General features: G+C 39.2%; 1 protein-coding gene across 1 annotated transcript in view; it reads left to right on the forward strand.

Annotated features, from left to right (window-relative positions):
• The first annotated feature begins 1,670 nt into the window (after positions 1–1,670).
• GABRG3 (gamma-aminobutyric acid type A receptor subunit gamma3) overlaps positions 1,671–21,493 on the forward strand; it is a 312,369-nt gene continuing 292,546 nt past the window's right edge. Inside the window, exons 1-3 of the mRNA XM_069006212.1 lie at positions 1,671–2,116; positions 5,362–5,510; positions 18,583–18,650. Of these exons, the coding sequence (XP_068862313.1) occupies positions 2,064–2,116; positions 5,362–5,510; positions 18,583–18,650 (270 nt within the window). The 5' untranslated portion in view covers positions 1,671–2,063. The remainder of the gene's footprint in view (positions 2,117–5,361; positions 5,511–18,582; positions 18,651–21,493) is intronic.

The following is a 21,493-nucleotide window of genomic DNA, read 5'->3' on the forward strand; positions in this document are numbered from 1 at the left end:
GTCAGCATAGCTATTCCTGGTGAAATCCAGGCAACCCCCGAGATTTCGCCGTCCGTTCCCTTCCTCATTTTCTCTGGTCAGCAGGCGGCCTGGATTCCACCCGCATTTCTCTGCAGGTGGCGGAAAAGAGCACAAGCCTTTTAACAATTCATTATTAGCAAGTCACGGTAACTGCAATTAGCCAAAGTAAACACGAAAGAACTGCTGTATAATCTAGTAAAGAGGCGCTTAGGGTGGATATAAAAAACCCAACAAAACCCGAAAGGTTGAAAAAAAACCCTAAAGTGAATAACTGAGAATTAATTCCCTGGCTCACAACGGATTTTCCTTAAGCTGGGTCGTTCCTTCAAAAATTAACTTCGGGAACAGAACTCCCTACAGCCAGCTCTTCTAGGCATCATGTAGGAGTAATTCTAAAAGCAAGATTGCATCTTCCAGCAGATTTTTTTAAATGTAATGTCACAATTAAAAACGACTCCCCCAAAGCATGGAAATTATGTCTAAGGGAGAAGGAAACAGATTTATATTCCCGAGATTTCTGGTTACAGGAAAGCGGTGACTCGCTGTACCTCTGGCAGAGTTTTTTGTTTTCAAATTACCACTGTGTAAGTGAAATTTTGTCATTTCCCATTTTGAAAACAAAGGGAAATATTCCAATTACCCTGATGCCCAGTGCAATGCTCCACACACCGGAAGAGAATTGAAGTCCCTAAAAATCACATCTGTGCTGTTCCTACTGGAGTAGAAAGACAAAAGTTATCCAAACCCAAACTACTTTTGCCCTGAATACACTTGACTGTTGTCTCATTTCCGAGTTCTCACAGCAGAAAAACCTCATTTACTCTAAAGTTCACAATATACACAGAAGTCCATGTAACCTGGTCTACAGGATCGTGTAGACCTCTTCTACATGTATACATTTTTCTGGCATACCTTGTGCATATACATGTGTATCCATGCATTCGTACAGTGCATGCAAACTTCTGCATACATCCCCCTAGATACAGAAGCATATAGAAACACACTGCGTTGCGTTTGTCTATCTGTCCGTGTAAGTAGCCGCATCGATTACATAGATCTGCGCCTGTGTGTACATCGGGATGCCCGTCGCTCCGATCACCCCGAGACCAGCGCCCGATCCCTCTCCCTCCGTCTGAAGAGAGCATCTCCAGCTCCGGGCGGTGGGGGGGCTTTCGGCAAGTGATTGCGGGCTTTGGGCGTGAGGGCATCCCGCAAAACAGCGGGGGGATCCTTCCACCGGCCGCCCCTTCTGGGGCATCGGGCTGGTGATGTCGGGGAGAAGTCCCGGCTGCCGGCTGACTGCGGCTGCCGGGTTTGCTGCTCCCCCTCTCTTGTGTGCGTGTGTGTGCGCCCGCTGGGGCGGGGGCAGGGTTCACTTCCCGGCTCCTCCAGTTGCCGGCGAGGCGGGTACCTGTTGGGCAGGGAGCGGGGACGAGGTGTTCTCCGATGCGGGGCGGTCCCCGGCAGCGCTCCGGTGCCGCGCTGCGGGGCTGGCTGCGGGCAGGCGCTCCGCGGGGGGGGGCAAGGTGCGCCCCTTCCCCCCGCCCCAGCCCGCCCCCCGCCCGGCCCGGCCCGGCCCGGCCCGGCCCGGCCCGCCCCGCGGCACCCGCGGCCCGGCGGGGCCCGGGCTGCTCCGCGCTGTGCAGCGCCCGGGGCACGGCCAGCGCCAGCCCGGGCAGCGAGCGAGGCCGCGCCGCTGCACCCGGCAACGGGCTGCCAGCAAAGGGGAGCGCCGCAGCTCGGTGCCCGCTGAACACCTGTCAGCCCGCGGAGCCTGATTTATACCTGGCCTTGGCAGCCTCTCTGCTGGGGATTTTCCCCTCGTCCCGCTTCTTCTTTTTTTTTCTTTTCACTCTCGCCTCCCCCCTCCCTTCTCGGGGCGTTGTGGAAGAGAGTGTTTTCTTCAGGGTATAAAGCTGAGAATACGGAGGAGGAGAGGCTTAGACCTTCACCTCATTGCCTCATTCTCCCTTCCATGTGAACATTCTACAAGGTTTCCTTCATCCTGCCGCACCTCTCACCTGGCCAGCGCTGTCCGGACCATGTCCACTAAGCTCCTGCCGGTTTTCTTCCTCCTCTCAGTGTTCCACGCCTGGTAAGTCTGCGCTTCCCTCGCCTCCCTCCAGCCCCTCTCCTCTCTGCACTGGGGCTGGACGGCTGAAGTCCCGTCTTCTGGAGTTTGCACAATATTCGGCACCCAGGAAGAACAGCGGGCTCTCCCCACCTCTCCCGAGCCGTGCCGGGGCTCTATTCCCAAACACGGTTTACCCCGCTCCCAGCCCGGGACCCGCCTGGCTTCGCGGTGCGCCCGGGGCGGTGGCACCGCTGCTGTCCCTTCCCGGCCCCGCGTGAAGCCGGAGGTCGCCCGCGAGGGCCCTGTCCCTGAGCCGGCCCGGCAGAAAGTTTCGCCCTCCGGCGGCTGCCGGCACCAGGTGGGACGGCGGCTGGAGCTGCCCGGGCTCCCCTGGTGGCCCCGGCTTCCCTCCGCGCCACCCCCGGGGGCTCCGCGGGCGGGGCCGGCGTGAGGAGGGACAGGGTGAGTCGCGGGATGCGTGAACCCCTGGTCCCCGCCTCAGGGCCGGGAAGGGTCTCCCCGGTGGGGCTCCGGTATCCACTCTTAAGAGGCCAGAGAGGCACAGCCGGCAGCTTCAGCCCTGACCTTTTGGACTTCGGTCCTTTGGGTTGTCCGAGTCTATCGTACACCTTCACTGCATAAACCAGGCAAAGGGGTCAGCTCAGCTCCCCCCTGTAGGAACCACCACCAACCAGGCTACAGGCGTGCTCAGAGACCTTCCACTCTCCTCCCTGGCAGCCTGCCCCACACCTGAGTGGCGTCTATCTGCTAAATCCCCAGAGGAACTAGAGAATGCTTAATGCCAGCCTCCACAGCAAGTGTGGAATACACCTATTGCAGGAAATAAACCCTTTCCTGACAACCTCTCAGAGTTTTCTAGATTTCTTCCCTTGCATTTTATGCACGGTCTCTTCTCTGTCTCCTTGCAGAATCAAAACTAGTGGCCCGTGAAGAGTTGGGGGAAGGTGTGTGCCTTTCTTACTTCCCAGTTTAAGACTGGCTTGCTATCATTCTGTAGTTATTTCTCTGGACTGCAGGAATATGATAGGAATTAGCAGTCACCAGTAGGGTTACAGATGAAAAGTGCAACCTCAAGTACCTTGAAGGAGATTAACTGTGTAGAGGCAAGCAATGGAAGTGAAATAATAACTTCTTAAGGAAGAAAGCAAAAAAGCTTGAAAAATATGTGTCTAGTGTATTAGTCTGATCCACTGTGAAACCTCTCCCACCTCCAATCTTAATCTAGAAGATAGGTAGGGATTTAAATGATTTGGAGGTATTTCCTGGGAAAGAAGCTGCCAGAGTAAGGGGATCTAAAAGGTCTGCCAGTCCTTAGTTAGACTCTTGTCAGTGACTTCTTTAAAGCAGCATTTCCCTGAAATGGGAATCATGATACTACCTGAACTCAGTTCTCATTTACAGGTGAATGCCTGTGGTAAAGTTGTGGTGGCTGCAGCAGAAAAAGACATATGATTTGTCCTTCTTTGCTATCAGCAATTCAGCACCACTGCAGAGTTTCAGCTCAGAAATAGCAATCATGTATGTTTGGAGATGATGCCTCCTTTGAGAATGGTTCTGCAACAGCAGTATTAAAACACAGGGCTTGTCATGAATCTGATGAAAAAAAACAAAACAAAACAACTCCCAAAATCCTCTTGAGTTTTTTTAATGCTCATTGGGTGAATTATATATATATATATATATATATATATATATATATATATATATATATATATATAAAAGTTTTTAGAAAATGCAGCTCAGTAACAGAGAAGTAGTGGTTGTCTATTCAAAACTTCTTCTAAGTTTTCTCTACTTTAACAACTCAGTTATATGAGTTCTCTGTAGAAAATCCTCAGGGTCTAGGTTTAAAAATTATTTTTATATAGAAATTGTGCCTAGAGCAATTGCAAATTGTGAGGTCGTGTTAAGTGATTCATGGTTAATCCTTAGGGATGTATTGGCTGTAGAGCAGCTTCAGTTTAAAGTTCATTAAATTCTCAAATAGTGGTCTTTGAGCAATGTGAGAGTTGATGATGCTCTGTGATGAAATTTTTATATTTGTATCAGGTTTTTTTTATGTTCACATAGAGTGTCTATTAAGTCTTCTGGATATCTGAGGTCTTTTAAAAGACACTTGTGTCATGGAGAAAAGGAGAAAGGAGAGAAAGAAAGTTGCACTGATGTGTGTAGCACATCCTGTGAACAAGCAAGGCTGGTGCCTCTCATCCTCCACTGCTTTGTGCCTCACATAATTACTGACATTTATGTAAAAATGTTGCAAAATGACATCATATCCCCATGGCAATTGCAGGTTGAAACAACACATGATTCCTGCCATAGGTTCCACTACTGAGGTTATCTTTTCTCCTGATAACTTCATCTCAGTCTAACTGTCATAGATTTTCTCCTGTGAGAGGCATCAAACAGATTTGGTTTCTAAGATACCAAAAGATACATCTTCAAATCAACATTTTAAAGTCTGTGCACAAAAAGCTGCACAAATGAAATTAGTCTTATGTGAAAATAGCTCTAGCTGTGTTTTCTGGCCAAACTGTAGGTTCACCACCTTTGTATTAATATACCCTTAAAAGAACCGTAATCCACCTATAAAGGAAAGAAGTTGCAACTCTTGGTGTAGTACTGTTTTTTAAAAAAAGTTATTAAAGCTGCAGGGAAATTCAGATTAATTTATGCAATGTATTTGTGTGCTTGTGATAATCCATCTCAAATTTAAGGAGTGAGCTCTTAATTCTAAGCCTCATAATACATTAAACTCTGAAATTCAGGCACTGAGAATATAATAATTTATTAATAGGATAAAATGATCAGGAAGCATTAACAGATCTGAATTTTTAATACTCTTATTAGCCTTTGTGCAAGAGATGAATCAGTTGTCTTGATGTATTAATAAAATAATACTGCAGATGTTCGCTCCTTGTAAAAGTATATTGTAAACTAGTCAGAATAGGTTCATTAAAATACAGGATATAAAATACTACTCTGTTAGCTACATTATCTCCTAGAGTATAACTTTTTGAGGAGACTTTCAGAAGACAATTTCTAAACAATTGTCAATCATGACCTATCCACAGATACTCAACAATTGTTGATGGGAACATCCTGTTGCAAAACCAGCGTAAGGCTGAGTAGATTCAAAGCCAGGGGATATACCTAAAACTTCTTCAGATGAGTGTGGAGCTTTATGCAGAATGTCATATTTTAGTTATGTAAAATAGCATCTATTTGTTTCATTTGTTTTGCAGCTCTACAAAGGTTGAAGAGGATGAATATGAAGATGGAACAACTAACCAAAAGTGGGTTTTAGCTCCAAAAACACAGGACACAGATGTGACTCTCATACTAAACAAGCTGTTGAGAGAGTATGACAAAAAGCTGCGGCCAGATATTGGAAGTAAGTACTTCTTTCTGCACAAGTGAGGATATGCTTCTGTGGGCGCAGAGAAGACATGTTGCTATATTCTGGAAGTGTGCACAAATATCTGGGAAAGTGGAGATTAAGTTTTATTGGCTGAAGTTAATTTCCAATCAGTATTTTAAAAATGCTAATTCTCACAAGGAAATCTGGCCATAGCTTAGGGTCCTAAAATCTGGTTTGTTTGTACAGAGTTTGTGTAGGGATATGGAAGGGCTAGTTCTTAAGCATTCAGCAGGTCTTTGGCAGAGGAAGGAACATACTTATCTTTTGTCATCCAGTCCATGCTGAAAATCTCACACTCTGAGAAAAGAAAAAACCCTCAGCATATTAAAAACAAAAAGTAGGACACAGCAAGAGAAAAGAGTGTGCACCTTTTTTCTTCAAAATATGATCATGAAAGTTATGTTCCTTAATGCTGAGAAGAAGGCACCAGGATTTGCCTGTGTATAAGGCAACTCCAGAGATGATCTTTCACAAACCAGCAGACATCTCCAAAAGAAATCTTACAGAATCGAAGTGTCTTGTGGTCAGTACTACTACATATGAGTATAAAATTTAGAAAAGAGCCAGTAGATACCTGCATATAACCACCTTGAGCTATTTTTTTTTGTTTTAATTTGTGTAATGAGGTTTCAAACCAGTTGTGGGGGTTTTTTTTGGTTGTGGTTTGTTTTTTTTTTTTTGGAGTGTGTTGGTTTGTTTTGTTTTTGTTGGGGATTTTTTGTTGGTTTTGTTTTTTATTTTTAATGCTCCACTTATTTTAGTTACACCCTTTTTTCCTGGTTTGCACCCCTAGAGCATAATGGCTGCAGCACAACTGCTGCTCAGTTTGTTCACAGGAAGTTTATATGACAGAAATCAGAGAGAATTTTTCATTTATATTTACTGTACCTTGCATGTGCTTCAGAATGAACTGAGAATTGGTAAAACTCAAAAAAAATCACTTAATATAATTTGCTTTTCCTAAATATTTGCAGAGGTTAGAGGGAGAATTCCTAAGTAAGATTGTAAGTGAAACTATTGTTTGCTAATGGCACCTGTATTCATACACTTTATAGGTGATCCTAGTTCAGTCCTAGGATCAGTTTAGAGGGAAGTAAGAGCCATCTGTATGTATTTGTCATTACGATTATTAGTGTCTCATAGCTACACAATAATGCAACAGTTGCAGGAAAAAAGCCTATCCTGTGGTATTAAAGAAAATGGCTGTTTGGTTCTTTTTCATAGCTATTACTTTGATTTTCCATAGTATTTACAAAGATCATATTTGATAGATGTGTCTGTTTTTGTCAGAAAGTGACAATTCTCTCTCTCTACTTAGATTGTCATACTGGACTTACCTATCTTTAATATCTGATGGAGAAGTGCTTTAATGCACTTTATCACCCATGTCAACATCTGGAAGACAGTCTCAGACAAATTTTTTTATTTATTTTGTACACCGTGTCCTCAGATCATGGACTTAAGGCAGAGTGAATTACATTATGCTTATGTGGGGCAAAGTAATCATTCAAAGTCCCCATGTCAGTTGCCATAAAATCAGTACAGGTCAGACATCTCTTATATCACTGGGAAGTCATTGTTATCAAAATAATTCCTTTTGTCTCTCCACAACATTTCACAAATCCTGTTTTAGAGAAAGGAGTCAAATTACACAGCTTCTCATATATCAAACAGATTTTACAGTTCTCAACTACATCTATTTCTATCAAGCATCTTGGTCCTAGGCCATTTTTCTCTTTGATAGCAATCTGGCTATTTCAGAACTTGAGCTGAGCGTTGTTCAAATGCTACAGAAGTTAGTTCATCTCTGCTTCGGTCCCTGGTCCCTCTTTGCACCTCTCCTACCTTTGATGCAGATAAATAACATTGCCCTTTTGAAGTTGAGGAGCTGTCGCATTTGGCAAGGAGAACACAAGGGGAATGCTAGAGAATCAGGCATTACATATAACTTCCCTCAATTGCTGGCTGGTGCCCCACACACAGGCACATCTTCCTTTCTGTCTGGGAGATGGTTATCCTCCAAACAGGGTGGTTGACATGTTCTGGCAACAGAACAGTCTTCCTGCCCTGAAGGTCTCAGTATTAATACAAATACTTTAAAGCATAATGCATACCAGCTAGAGCACCAGGAAAAAAAGGTAGTGAACCAGGTAACATAGAGCATACAATGAGAAAATGCATGTTTTGGAAATTGAGGAAGCACGGAATGAACCAGTAGAAGAAGCGAGAAGTAATTCTCAGAATCAAGCAGAAGTTCAGTAATGAGGGTTAAATCCAGGACTAATATACAGTCACCTACTCATTAGGGCCTTTATGTTTGCATGGTACTGCTGGGAAGCAAATTCTCTGACCCACAGGACAGGGACACTCATAATTTCATGTCACGCTACTTTTCACGCAGTTTTTGAATCCTTTATTGCAAATCCACTATTTCTAGCAGCTTTAGCAATTGTCCTGAGGAAATGGTCTTTGTTCTGAATGCATTCAGGAAGGCCTAGAAATTACTTTGCACTTTCAAAGGTTTGGATAGCAGGTTTTAGATCACTTGGGAAAACACTTTTGCAACCAAAAATCATGGAGAGAAGGAGAAGACCATGGCAAATACAACATATTGAAGTGCATGCTGGCACAGGCAGTGACTTCTCTGTGGTTTTTCATCTTTCTCAGGGCAATGATATTTTGTCTAGCTCAGGTATGTATCAGTCCTACCTGGTATAGGCATATTCTGAGTGCCCTTTTGCCATTCTGTGGGCACTGACTTCTTCAGCAATCACATCTCCTCCAGGCCAGCAGTAGAGCCATCAGTAAACTGTGAGCACTTAGCTACCCTCTTTCCTCCTCTGTCACCCAAGCACATCTAAACCACTGTAAAGAGTGTGGGTCACTGCTGGGATGCAAAGCTAGGACTTTTTATTTTTTTTTCCTCATCCTGGCCTATACTTGGCCTCAACTTTCATGTAAGTAACTGTTGCTCAGATCATATGCACAATCTACACTCAGCAGTTCAGGCATCACCTGCAAGGTTCCAAGCCAGTATTTTTAAAGAGTGGATTGAACAACCTAAATATTAGGCAAAACATTTAACCTGTGAAGGCTATTAGCAAAGTGATACCTTAACAGGACCTGTCTCAGTAAAAGGGGCCTTTGATCTTTGGAAACAAAGCAGTGTTCTACCAGCAGGGGAATGCCTGACTGCATCCCCTGTGGCCACACACTTGGCAGAGTTCTTGTCTCCATAAATATAATGGCTTTTGAGGGTTTTTATTTTATTGGTGGCATCTGGAAAGTTTCCATTATACCACAAAAAAATACACGCCTTTTTGAATTGAAAAAAAAAAAAGAAGGAAAAGAAAGCACTTCATACTGAACAGCTAATAACAGTGTACTGATTAGATCAAAAAGAAAAGTGTTTTATGATGTAAAGCATCTTTTCACCTATTTTTTTACCAGCTACAATTATAGATCTGAGATACTCAGGTCTGTTGCGTGGTATGAAAGGCACCAATCCTAGAAAAAAGTAAACCAATTCAGAACTATGAAGGTCTTAACATCTCTTCCATAGGCAGGTGTTCTTGTTTTGTTTCAAAGTGCTTTGAAGTGAAGACCTGTTCAATGGATATGCATAATTTTCTATGTGCAGTAAGACTTGCTACCCTGCAAATGTGCTTTTTCCCCCTCATGTCACATTGATTTAAATCCTGACATTTAGTAGGACCAAGTTCTGGCCCTGAAATTTTACTTCCTCTTTATTAATACAATGAAAAAAGAAATATTAGGAAAACCAAAATGGGCACAGAATAGAATGATGATATTTACAGCTAGAAAATCTCAGTTTCATTTATGTTCTAGTGATAAACCAGATTTTTGTCATTGCTTTTTTTTTTTTTTTTATTGGCAGGTCTAAAATTTAAATCACAACAAAAAAACCCACCAAACAATCAAAAGAAAACACAACAATGAAGCAAGACACAGTTAAATTAAATGCCAAATGGCAAAACATACTTCTTTCAAAGTCAGTTTACTTTAAAGAAATCTTCCCTCTCACCTTCCTTAATGGACAGCTTAGACCACAGCAAAGTTCTGGAAAAGAAAAGCTACCTTCAGAACCCTACATGGTTTCAATTTCAACTTCATATGGAATATAATTTGTCTTAGACAGAAAATTTGTAACAAAGTGGAAGGTTTGCCCGTCACATTCCCTGAGGGAGCTTATGTGTGGAAACTAATATGCTATCTTTTTCTTTCATTGTGAAAGTTACCTTACCCATCAAAAAGTTAGTATGTGAGAGGTTTCTGAAATGTGCCATTAGTAGTGGGAGGGAAAAAGTCTCACCCTAGATTAGGCTTCGAATGGCAGTGTAGTAAGGCAATTTGTACTGCATGTTTGTATCCTCTGTTTCTCAAATGTCTTGTTACATTAAGGGAGCCTCTGAACTGTATATGTTGAAGAAAACTTCTCCAGTCTGTGTTCTGAGGTGTTTTCAACACTAATGTCTGCTTTTCGTTCCTTCTTTTTTTTTTTTTTTCCAATTACTTTGCAGTAACTCATGGTTTCCTCTTGGATTTTCTAGAATTATTTGATCCCTGCAGCCTCTGGTGGTCATCTGCATTTATTATGTATTTATAACCTCAAATAAATTCACTTTGGAATATGCAATATCCTGACTTCACCAGTTCTAGCTGTCCTGAGAGTCATTCTGGTTTTCTTTACTCCTCCAGTATCTTTGTAACCATAAGCCATATTTCTGAAGATGAGAGCAATCTCAGAAACTGCTGTGCAGCTCTCACTACCCTGAGTGGGCTTGTACAAGTGTAGCTGGTACACATAGATGGGCTCATTTGAATCAGCAAGCACAGAAGGATAAGCTCTATCTGATGTGCTTTACTGTGCTGCTTGGGAGCATTAACAGCAGTTCTCTTTTAAAGCAGTTAAAAGTTTTCTCTGTAACTAATTTAACCAGTTTCTCAGTGTATACAAGGAGCAAATCTGTTGGTTGATAGGGAACAACTCTGTTGCTTTTAAAGGATGTGCCCTTTTCCAGGCACAATTCTATTGAAAATCTTGAGTTCTGAAGCAGTATCACAACCTTTCTCCTGTCTGACCTGCTTTCCTACCATGCCACAAAGAAAGGAACCCTGAAGTGCACCACAGATGATTACCACAGAGGCTATCAAGTTATTTTTGCTAGCTGCTGATTGCCACACCTGATCCTCTTTAAATTAACTCCAGCTAGGTTTCCCCATATGTGGTGACAGAGGGTTGCATATTGCCTGACAGATCAAAATATTTTCCAGATCGTAGTGCAGAGAAAGCTGTGAAGTGTCATGCAAGGTCAAATTACTACTTTCTGCTGTAAGTCTTTTTTGTGCTGGCCTACAAGACAGTGTCAGGCATATTTTAACATAAAGCAGTGAGATAGACATTCATTGCTTCAGGATTGATCATAGATAGTTGTACCTGGAAAGCCAATTTGTGTGTAAAGGTAGAGCACATGGGAAGGAGAGATGGGGTAAATTCTGTTTGTATGACAGCAGCACTCCAGAGGGGAAAGCCATAGTCCTGGATCCAACTTCTGTAGTACTGGGCACTGCAGAAGATTGTAGAGATTAGTCTAATTTAGATTTATATGGAAGAATAAACTTGAATAACCTGTTGTTGAGGACACAGAGTGCTGTGGCTGAGACCTAGTTAGGAAACAGGGCTGAATAAAGTGAATAAAAAATCATAACTAAAAAGACAGAAATGCTTTCATTGTTCTCACTGATACTTCTCTTTTTCTTCTCATTTTGGTGGGGTAGTCTCATTTCAGAGACTTTTGTTCTGATTTAGCCATCTAACTAGAAATCCTCAAGAAGAGGAATATTCCTGAGGAAAAAGTTGCTGTTCAATGAAAATGAGAATCTGTTCTAGGTGGGACGATAGAAGGGATTTCTTCTGATTCTGCAGGAGTTCTAATTCTCTACCATTTTCAGGAACTGATCCTTTCTTTTGCAGTGTTGGACATGTTGCTAGTTAGGGGTAAACTACTCTAAGAGCACTCCAAAATGCCTGTTTGAGATGTTTGTGATACGTTTGAGTTTTGAAATATTACATAAACAAATAGGTTGTTTGCACATAGTCTTTGGTGCTGGTCCAGTGCATTTAACATAGACTCCTTCAAAATCTAGCGTGGGAGCAACTCAGATTAGGACAGGATCTTGACAATGAGATTTCTTCATGCCTGAATTCTGCTCTTCTAATCACTTACCCATGGACTGAGTACAGGGGAATTACTGACTTGGCTATCTGACCTGCTTTGGTTCACAGCTTTTCAACCCTCAGGGGAAACATCCTACTTTTTATTCATCCTTTTCCCAGGTAAAATTTTAATGTGTCATACTGAAAGTATAAGTAGTGAAATTTTAGTCCAATGCAATGAGCCTGAAGGCCTCCAATTTAATGTTTCTGCTTAAAAATCTCAAAAAACACCAAGCAACCCAGTTTCATTTTTCCAATTATTTAAGAGTTTTGGTTATTTTTCCAATTATTTAAGAGTTTTGGTTATTTTCCAATTATTTAAGAGTTTTCCAATTTATTTTTCCAATTATTTAAGAGTTTTGGTTATTTTCCTTTTTCGTTCCTTTTTGTTTGTTTGTTTGTTTAGATCACTTGATTTAAATCAAACACTGGAAAGCAACCCTTTAATTTAAAATTTCCAGTACTTCAATGTATAGAAATATTGTAGTATTCAAATACTGTTTTTCTGAATTTAGCCCATAATTTACTGCCAATAATTTATCCCAGGTAATACAGTTCTTTGCATACATAAAATGCTCCTTTGTGTAATTTCTAAGAAGCCACTTGTATCTTTGCAATATTTATGTCTTGTGTGCAGTCTGTTGGGTTGAAAAAAAGTACTTCTTGTGTGTTGGAGGAAGAGGCTTTTTACCCAATTACTGCACAGCAAGCTCCCTTAAAATACAACCTTCTCTTTGTGAATGTAAATAATCAATGTACACAGATAACTTTTATTTAGAGTTTTATTTCCTGACAGTGATTATTTGCTGAAATGGCTTGATACATACAGAGATAGAATATTTTTCTTGAATAGCATTGTAGGTAGGAAAGTTTGGTTGACAGTTAATGTTTGCCAAACTTAGTCTTAACTGTCACACACAAAACTAAATATAGAAGCTGCTAGTTCTTATTCTCTCTTCTTTTCTATAGCTTCACAATCATATTTTTTAATCTGAGAGGATCTTAGGAGTACAGCATACAAACTTTCTGGATGCCACTGAGTTGAAAGTTAGGTAAGAGTCAGGGAAAGTCTGAGGTATGAATTACATAAGAAAATCCTTTTCTTCTCTCCCCTTCCTTCTCAGATTACCCAGACTATGCTGGCGTTAAAGAGGTTTCTTAGCAAGTATTTGTAAACTGCAAAGATGTTCAGTGTTACAGTTGCCATTTTGAGGTCATGGCACAAACTACTTGTTCTGTCATCTTTTAACAGGGACGTATTATGTTCTGCACATATTATTTTAAACATTGTGGCTCATTTTTGCATCTGTATCATTTTCTTATGACCGTTATTGTTCATCCAGACCTTGTTTGCTAGCTTGCTAGACTTTGCAGAAACAAATTCTATTATTGTTCAGTCTTATGATATCCCACAGGAACTCTCCCCACTGATGAATATAAGTAAAACAAAAATTGAAACTGTAGGGATTGATTGAAAAATAAGCCTAACCATTAAGATCTAGAGTTTTCATTCTACAACATAATACTTGAAAAATTACAGCTTGTGCATTAGGGAATGGTAAATGAAGGATGAAAGTACTGAAGATTGATTGATAGTGATGGTGGGAAATGAAGAATAAAAGTGATTTGTAGTTAATTGAGGGAGTCCGTTTATGTGCACACTGTCATTCACACTCCTGGACGAAGTGACAACCAAAACCAGCATGGGGAAAAAATACTGTTTTCAGAGGACTGTGTTCTCATCCTGGTACTGCTTTAATCCAAACTTTCTTTCTTCTTTTGATTTTCACTTGCAGTTCTGTTTTGGTAGTTTGAATCTAAAGCATAGGGATGACATTTCTGTCAGAGTTTCTGTGTCTGTAGCAAGTGGAGGGCTTTCTATTTTCAAGTTCATTCTCTTCCATGCAGGAAGAATGAGGGTTTTTAATTTTCCTCACTGATATCTTCATAGCATCATAGAAGAGAATCATCGAATAATTTAGGTTGGAAAATATTCTTAAATTTTTGAGTCCAGCCCTTAACCTAACACTGCTAAATCCACCAATAAAACATGTCCTTAAGTGCCACATCCACTCATCTTTTAAAAACCTTCAGGGATGGTGACTTAACACTTCCTGTTACCAGGTCTTTCTTCAAATGTGGTAATTTGTTGTTAAATGGAGATGTTTTAGCATATATTTTTTAATAGGAATATCTAGGTAAATAAATGTTGCCTATAAGGTCATGTAGGAAAATAGGAATAGTCATCATCACTAATGCAAGGTTAAAAACCCCACTATAATCACTACTAATACAGTTACCAATAACTGTGTAATGATTTATTACAGCTTTGTCCCAATTTAAAAATAGCAATTTATGTGGTAATGAAAGAATGTAGAATATCATTTTAGAGCAATATTAAAAAAATATCTCATTACTGCAGAGCCAATCTTATTCAGAAGTCTTGTGAAATTTGGGCCAAATTCAAATGGCTGTGTAGTTCTGGAACAGAGATCATATTATGTTTTTTATGTGGTTGTGTGCCTTCTAAAAATCTAGTTCTAGTTGCTTTGCTTCCCTAAATGTGTATGTATTGATCTATAACATTTTTTACCACTCCTGTGTGGTACCTAACCAGAATAAACCTGGGAGTTGGTTGAACAATGTAAGAAAGGTTAACTCTCAGCAAAAAAGAAATTTTTTTTAAAATATATGAGAGCTCAGTAAGATGTACTCTGTTTAATTGAGCTTGTAAAAAATATTTCTCAATATTAAAATTTAAAAAATATTTCTAAATATTTATGATTTGTGCAGCAACATTAGTGCTGTTTGGACTGACTTCAAATGTGGAGGAAGCTTTCTGAAGGAAGAAAAGTGTTTTCATTCATTAAATAAGCATCAGTTCTGAATAGTGGAGATCTATCAAAAGTTAAGAAATATTTTAAAAGGACAGGATAATTCAGAGTAGTAAATAAGCATAATAAAATAACAGGAACTTTTTTCAGATTTTTTTCCCTACATGACATGAAATTGTATAACCTTCCCTCTTTTGATTTACTCAAGAGTCTTTTAAAATTTTCCTGATTTCTGTTGAGCTTTTTTTACACACGATCAACTCACACATGTCCAGCAGCAACATCTTAATGGATTTTAATCCACGATTAAAATGGATTCAAACTCAGGTACTGTTTTTCTCACCAGTGTAAATCCATAAATCTGGACTAGATGAATCCTATAGTTGTCCTGAATGTGTATTTAGGATGAGGGCATTATTCTAGATGTTTCTGTGTCCCGTTGTGCAGACAAAGCTTTGCCCTAACTGTCTAGGTGTTCCCATGTCTTTGTAAGTGAGCTTTTCAGGCAGTGTTGAGCTCCTGACTCCCATGGCCAGAAGTTTTGAACTGTCTGAAGTTTGTAGGCACTACTTGTTGATAGTGTCTTTGCAATGTGATAGTTACAAAGCTGACTGGAATATAAACTCTGTCTGTCTCAAAGCAGGGCATTTGGATCAGATGACCTTAGTTTTGTTTAAAAACATTTTGATTGGTTTTGTAAATCCCCTCCTTGAATAAAACCAGAACATATGAAGATTAAATGACTGTGATAAGCAGCTATCTTACCTTAGGTAGCACTGTGTAGCAGTGTAACACTGCTTACACATGATGTTCTTACATTGTCTTTTAGGGAAAGTTACTACCATATATTAGGCAGTAATTCAGAGAACTTTGAGAAGGCTGGTACATTTGTTGACAACCTTTAATTGCTCTCTTGCATGTTGTATACACATGGTTCTGCCAGTAATTTTTCTTAGTTCTGGCAGCTCTTTAGAAATATTTTGGGTTTATGATAATATTAAAACAGTACTGAAGCTGAGTATCCATTTTTAATCTTATAGTCAACTTTTAGTGAGGTATTAACACTTTTGTTGTTCTGTCAACAACACTGTGAGGACTTTTCTAATGCAAGAAAAAAAGCTCCATCTGCAGCTCGACAACTCTATGTGTGGCTTGAATTCCTTCATGAAGTGAGTGTTCACAAATGCATCCAGTATACAGAAAAACTGAGCAGGCATTGAAATTGAAGAATCACAGAATGATTGGAAGGGAACACCGTGGGTCATCTGGTCCAACCTTCCTGATACTGTAGCTATTTAAGTTTTTTGATGAAACTCAGTTTATTTATTTAGGGTGAGTTCTTTCTAATAAGACATGATAACTTTAAGACTCAGTTATTTCCTTTTTCATAATGCATTTGGAGGAAATAGTCTTAAAATCTTTTGAATTGGTATTTTGAATTAAAAACTTATGATAACAAATTTAAAATTTATACCTGATAATCCTTTGTATGTTTGTGTGTTTATATCCATGAAAGACCACATGCAACAAGAACTATTCTATCTTTTCTTTTAAAACCTGAACACATATTTATCATACAATCAAATTACAATTGTATTTTCTACCTCTTTCTAGGAAAATAATTCAAAGAAACTTTCAATTCTTTTTTTTTATTATTATTTGTACAAGTATAATAGCTTACCTGTATTTTTTAATCATTTATTTTCAATTTGAATTTCACTGGGAACATCTGATAGAAGTGACTGTTGTTTAGTGTTCTGTTTCAAGGTTAGACTTTTACTCTTTTTTTTTAGAGTAAGATAAAATTCTCTTTAGCATTAATAAGCAATGCTTAATATTTTTTTACACTGTAAGAGAATTTGGTCCAGCACAGTCAGGAAAAATTATCACCTCATATTCTATTTATATACTTGGCTACAATGATTAAACAAAACCAGATTTCAAGCACCATTTTCTGGTCCTGAATTTTGTCCCTGGTCCTGCCAAGACTCAACTGCATGTCAATTTGCATAGTTTAGTCTAGTGCCATTAATGTTCACCAGAACTCCTTAGTCTTGAACTTCCAGCTAGACATGTGCATAAACCCTGTAAAGATAAGAGCTCTTTATTCCATGTATGCTATTCTGGTGGAAGAGCTAGCTGTAGTTCCTTGCTATTACCAATTCCTGTGTAATGACATTTATTACTGCATTTTGAGGCAACTCATTACCAGAAGCTGCTAGACTCCTATTTAGTTATTAGCTGGGTACAATTAGAATTGCTTTAATCAGCTGAGCTTGTTCAGCTGAATTCACATTTTCTTTTGCTGAAGGGGAGATCTGAGTTTATCAGCCAGTACTTCAGACAGTGTGAAACCATGACCTTAAATAATCCTGGATGTTCTGACCATATACAGTCAAGAAGTATGTTATATTAAGTAGCTTATTAATTAGTTATATTAAGTAAGTTACTTAATGAATTGGAGAGAATGGTTATCATCTTTAATCACTGCTTGTACCCAGTTTAATGTCTGTTTTTTGCAACAGGGGATATAGCCTTCCTAAAGATGTGTACATACCAAAGTCTTACAAGACAAGCCAGTTTGCCTTTTTTTTTTTTTTTCATAACCGTCTAAATTTTCAAGTACTTTAAAACCACTTGGCACCTCATTGATAGTCTGAAATTTGGGGGATGCAGGCAAAAAATATTCATCTTTACATGTGAAGATTCCTGTCTATCTTCAGCTTTGTGCCAGTTAGATGGCTTTAGACCAATTGACTGATACTTACCAGAGATAAGCTTCCAACAGTGTTTAACTGTTCCTCACTTCTCTGCTCAGTAGCTTTCCAGAGGAAAGCTTTCTGAGTTTTGAATGGCTGATATGCCTGCATTTCCTCATTCTAGGAGGCTTGGGGGTTAGTGAAAAAAAAACAAGTCCAGCATAGTTCCCAAACTTCAGTGATTTGAATACTCTCTGGAGATTTTTGAAAACCATGTAGAGGAGAAGGTGCTTCTATGGGAAAGAAAGATGTCCAACAGAAGCTGTTGGCTTACCAGGGGCAAGTTTGCATAATTTCTCACTATGCAGGTTAAAACAGCATTTATACTTAGTTTTGAGTCAGCTAACTCTGGAGAAAGTAAACCACTAATTTAGATCTCAATTTAGAGCTGAATGTATACCCTATGGGTTTGGAAGAAAGGCAATATAAGTAAAAAAATTAATTTTCCTTCAGTGTAAGAGTGGCATTATTTTAGAGTTAGGTTATGTTACCAACAAGAGGTAGCTCAATAAGGTCCAGCAGGTACCCTGACACCAAAGATGCTGAAAGAAAGACAAATCCTAGTGGCCTCAGCAAAAGAAAGGAGTACCAAGCTTTTCTTGGCTTATTAAGTCCTGGAAGTCTGAAAACATGGAAGATGTTGTGAGAAATGTGCACTGACTAAGCCAAATCAAATTCAAAAGCCTTTGGATGAAAGGGTGAAAAGGCAATGTGGGCTGAAGGGAATGAGTCTAAATTGAAAGAAGAGTTGCTTAGGTTTAGCTAATCAGATTTCATAGAGATTTTACTCTAAGTTAGGATGATTTCAGGGCTGATGAGATGCAAAAATCTGGAAAGAAGATTGTTTTGATGTGGAACAAACAGGCTAAAGGATCTGCATGCTGAGGCAAAGGGAAAAAGTAATATGCTGCATTATTTATACTTTCTTGGCAGACATCTTTTGACTTTGAGCTACCTGCCTAGCACTGAAAGTTTCTTTAACAAATTGCTGCTGAGACAAATGGGAATCATGATAACGAAGTGGTACAGGTTTTAATTTATGGCAATTTTTTTTGTTGGGTAGAAGGAATAGAACCATGTCTTCCTAAAAATACATAATCTGTATTTCTCAGTAGTTGTACCTGAAAAAATACCTTATGGTTATTGGGGAAGAAAGTATTTAAAGTGATTATTTATGTTGTCTGCAAAATAATATTTTTTTTTTTTCTCCACAGTAAAACCAACAGTTATTGATGTTGACATTTATGTCAACAGCATTGGTCCTGTATCATCAATAAATATGGTAAGTGACTTGTTAACAAAGATTTTTATCTGGATTGGTGGTCTTGGCATCAATACTAGCTTTTGAAAAAGACAGTAAATACCACTGTGATAAGCTGTTTTGATTCTGATTTAGTCCTATTTTCTGCTATAATTCTGGTTTTCGTGTCTCAGCAAGAGAAGAACAAACCTACAAGCAATATTATGCTCTATGTTGTCTATCGAAAAATGCGGGTAGATCTTCAATGGTAAAATAGCCATCTTAGGAAAAAAAAAAAGTATGAAATGAAGCCATTTTCAAGAAAACTCTTGAGCTGTTGTTTCAAGAGCCAATCAAATATACAGAGCTTCATAATGTGGAGTTAATGAAAATAATAACAGCATATTTATTTGGAATTCAACATCTCTTCAGTGGTTACTTTTCTTTCATTGAGTTACCAACAATCTCGACCCCCTAAGTATAATTTTGAAGAAGTTATACCTAGCCGTACTGCATATGTAAAGGCAGGAGAAACTGAAGGAGACAGTGTGATAGTGTGGCAATAATAAACCTATGGCTGGTCAGTTGTTATGGTCCTAACTCTAGGTCTTTCCTCAGTTCTGCAGCAACATATTCAGATTTAGAAAGCAAGCTGAATGTTTATGTAGCTATAGGGTTATGGATAGCTGTGGCTGCTTGTGCAACTTTCCAGTTTGGATTCATTGTATTATTCCTCTTCTTAAATTAGGTTGATTTTTTTATTAATACAACTTGGAAATGGAGGACCTGTTAATATCTTACTGTACTTAAAGATCTTAAAATAACCTCTTCAAAGCAATGGCTCTTTTTCTCAATGCCATGCAAAGGCTGCCATGTACAATGTTCCTGTAAGACTATAATGAATGCATTGCATGTATCTTTTGTAGTTTTGGAAGAAAAGCTCCTGGGTTTAAAAGGTGGTCTGGTTGTTCAGCCTTATTCTTTGGTTTTGTCTATAAGCATGAAAGAAGGCAAATCATTGCAGCATATCAAATATAAGGTGGCCAGAGACTCCTATGCACCCCGGCAATGGAAAATCTGGCAAGTAAACACAGAACAAATTATGTGCTGTGAACAACTTGGCATCATATTCAATGACTGTGAAATGTGTTGATTGGTATTTCATGTCAAGCACTGAATGTCAAACAATGGGAGTACCTGCTCCATTCTAGAACTAATAAATAGCTAATTATCTTGGCCCTTCCCTGATGGTCTACCAGAGCAACTTCTCCAGAGAACAATTTATTGGAAGGTCCTCTGGTTTGCATTTACTCTAGGAATGGGTACTCTGTTCAAAAGCAATGGGGGCAATGTGTTTTTGCTCTTCACCTTTCTGAATTAGTTTGTAAGTAGAATTTTGGGGTGCTGGAAATGTATGTGGAATAATAAGAAAGCATTTGATCAAAACTACTTCAGGTAGAAAGAAGGAAAAATTAATAATAGGAGAAATCAGTGGGTTTTGGAAGATTATTGTAGCAGGGTCTTATTTATGTGTTAACTTTGAGTTCAAGATACCCTATGGCACCAAGATAGATAGATGTACCAAAATACCAGTTTTAAAAATGCATATTGTATCTCTTTTATAATAAATGGTCTTGTTAGGGTAGTTGATGAGTGTATGGCATTGAGATATTTCTTGGTCACAACTGAAGAATAATATGTGCAATGTGTAAGGGCAGAATGATAAAATGATGAAATATAAAATTTAGATATCTGAAGTTTTAAGAACTCAAGACTGCTTAAAGCTATATTTAAACTTTTGAATAGAAATGGACCTTATTTCAGATGTGCTTGTGGACAGTATATCCCACTGAAACTGAGTCTCAACTAGCTTGGTACTTTTGAACTTTATTCCTGTTCTCAAACCTAATTACCAATATAGGAGATTGACATTAGGCACTCAAATGTAGCAAACCTTTGTCCAAAAACTCAGTTTCTGTTCTGTTACTTTGGAGTTTGTCCAAACATACATAAGAGAGCAGCAATGATCTTGCAGTCTCAAATTTACAGTGAAGAGGGCAAGTCCTCCTCACAAACCTGCAAGCCACTGTGCTGTGTGATGGCTTGTCTTTCCAATGGCACAAGTGATTGAGAAGCTTCTTTTCCCCCCATTTGTGTTATTTCAGCTGTTTGGCTACAGTATTCAGTAGCCCTGATTTGGTCTACTGGAAGAAAAAAACCAAAGACTTTTCAGAATTAAAAATAAAAATTTATTTATTTTTAAGTAAGCAGTTTTTCATGTCAACTGTGAACCACTGAAGCACGGGTACACAAAGAGCTGAGCAGAAACAGTAGCTGGAAATTATCTGTGTCTGAGGAAGAGGAAGGAAGGGACCATCTTCAGTCTGATATCTGTCATATAACTGAAATTTCAAAGGGACAGGCATGTGCATGAAAATCCCATTTCAGGAGAAAATAAAAGGTGATTCTTGGTAGAATCCATCTATACCCTTTTCTCAACAGGACAGGAACTTTTAACTTTTCTCCCCTAAATTATTATTAAAAGTTGAGCTGTTCTGTCCAGGCAACTTGGTAAGGTGGTGGTTGATTGAGCAAAAAGAATGATGATTGCATTGATTTCCATCTCTTCTATTTCAAGAGTGAGATCAACACGTACAAGGCAGACTTTCCTGCTGTGTACTTCCAAACTTAGACCTTGGCTCAATTACTTTTTTCTTAGTCTGCAGCACTTCTGAGCGAAAATCATGTGGAGCTTCTCTAGAGATCAAACTCCGCATGTATATTTTCTGATCAGTTTTCATCAGTGATTTTCATCTAGTGGGTGAAACCTAGGAAATAATTTTCTTTAAGATATTTTTTCAATGGGTGTTCAGCTGAATGTTCTA

Source organism: Aphelocoma coerulescens, chromosome 1 (genome assembly GCF_041296385.1).
Source record: "Aphelocoma coerulescens isolate FSJ_1873_10779 chromosome 1, UR_Acoe_1.0, whole genome shotgun sequence".
NCBI lineage: Eukaryota > Metazoa > Chordata > Aves > Passeriformes > Corvidae > Aphelocoma > Aphelocoma coerulescens.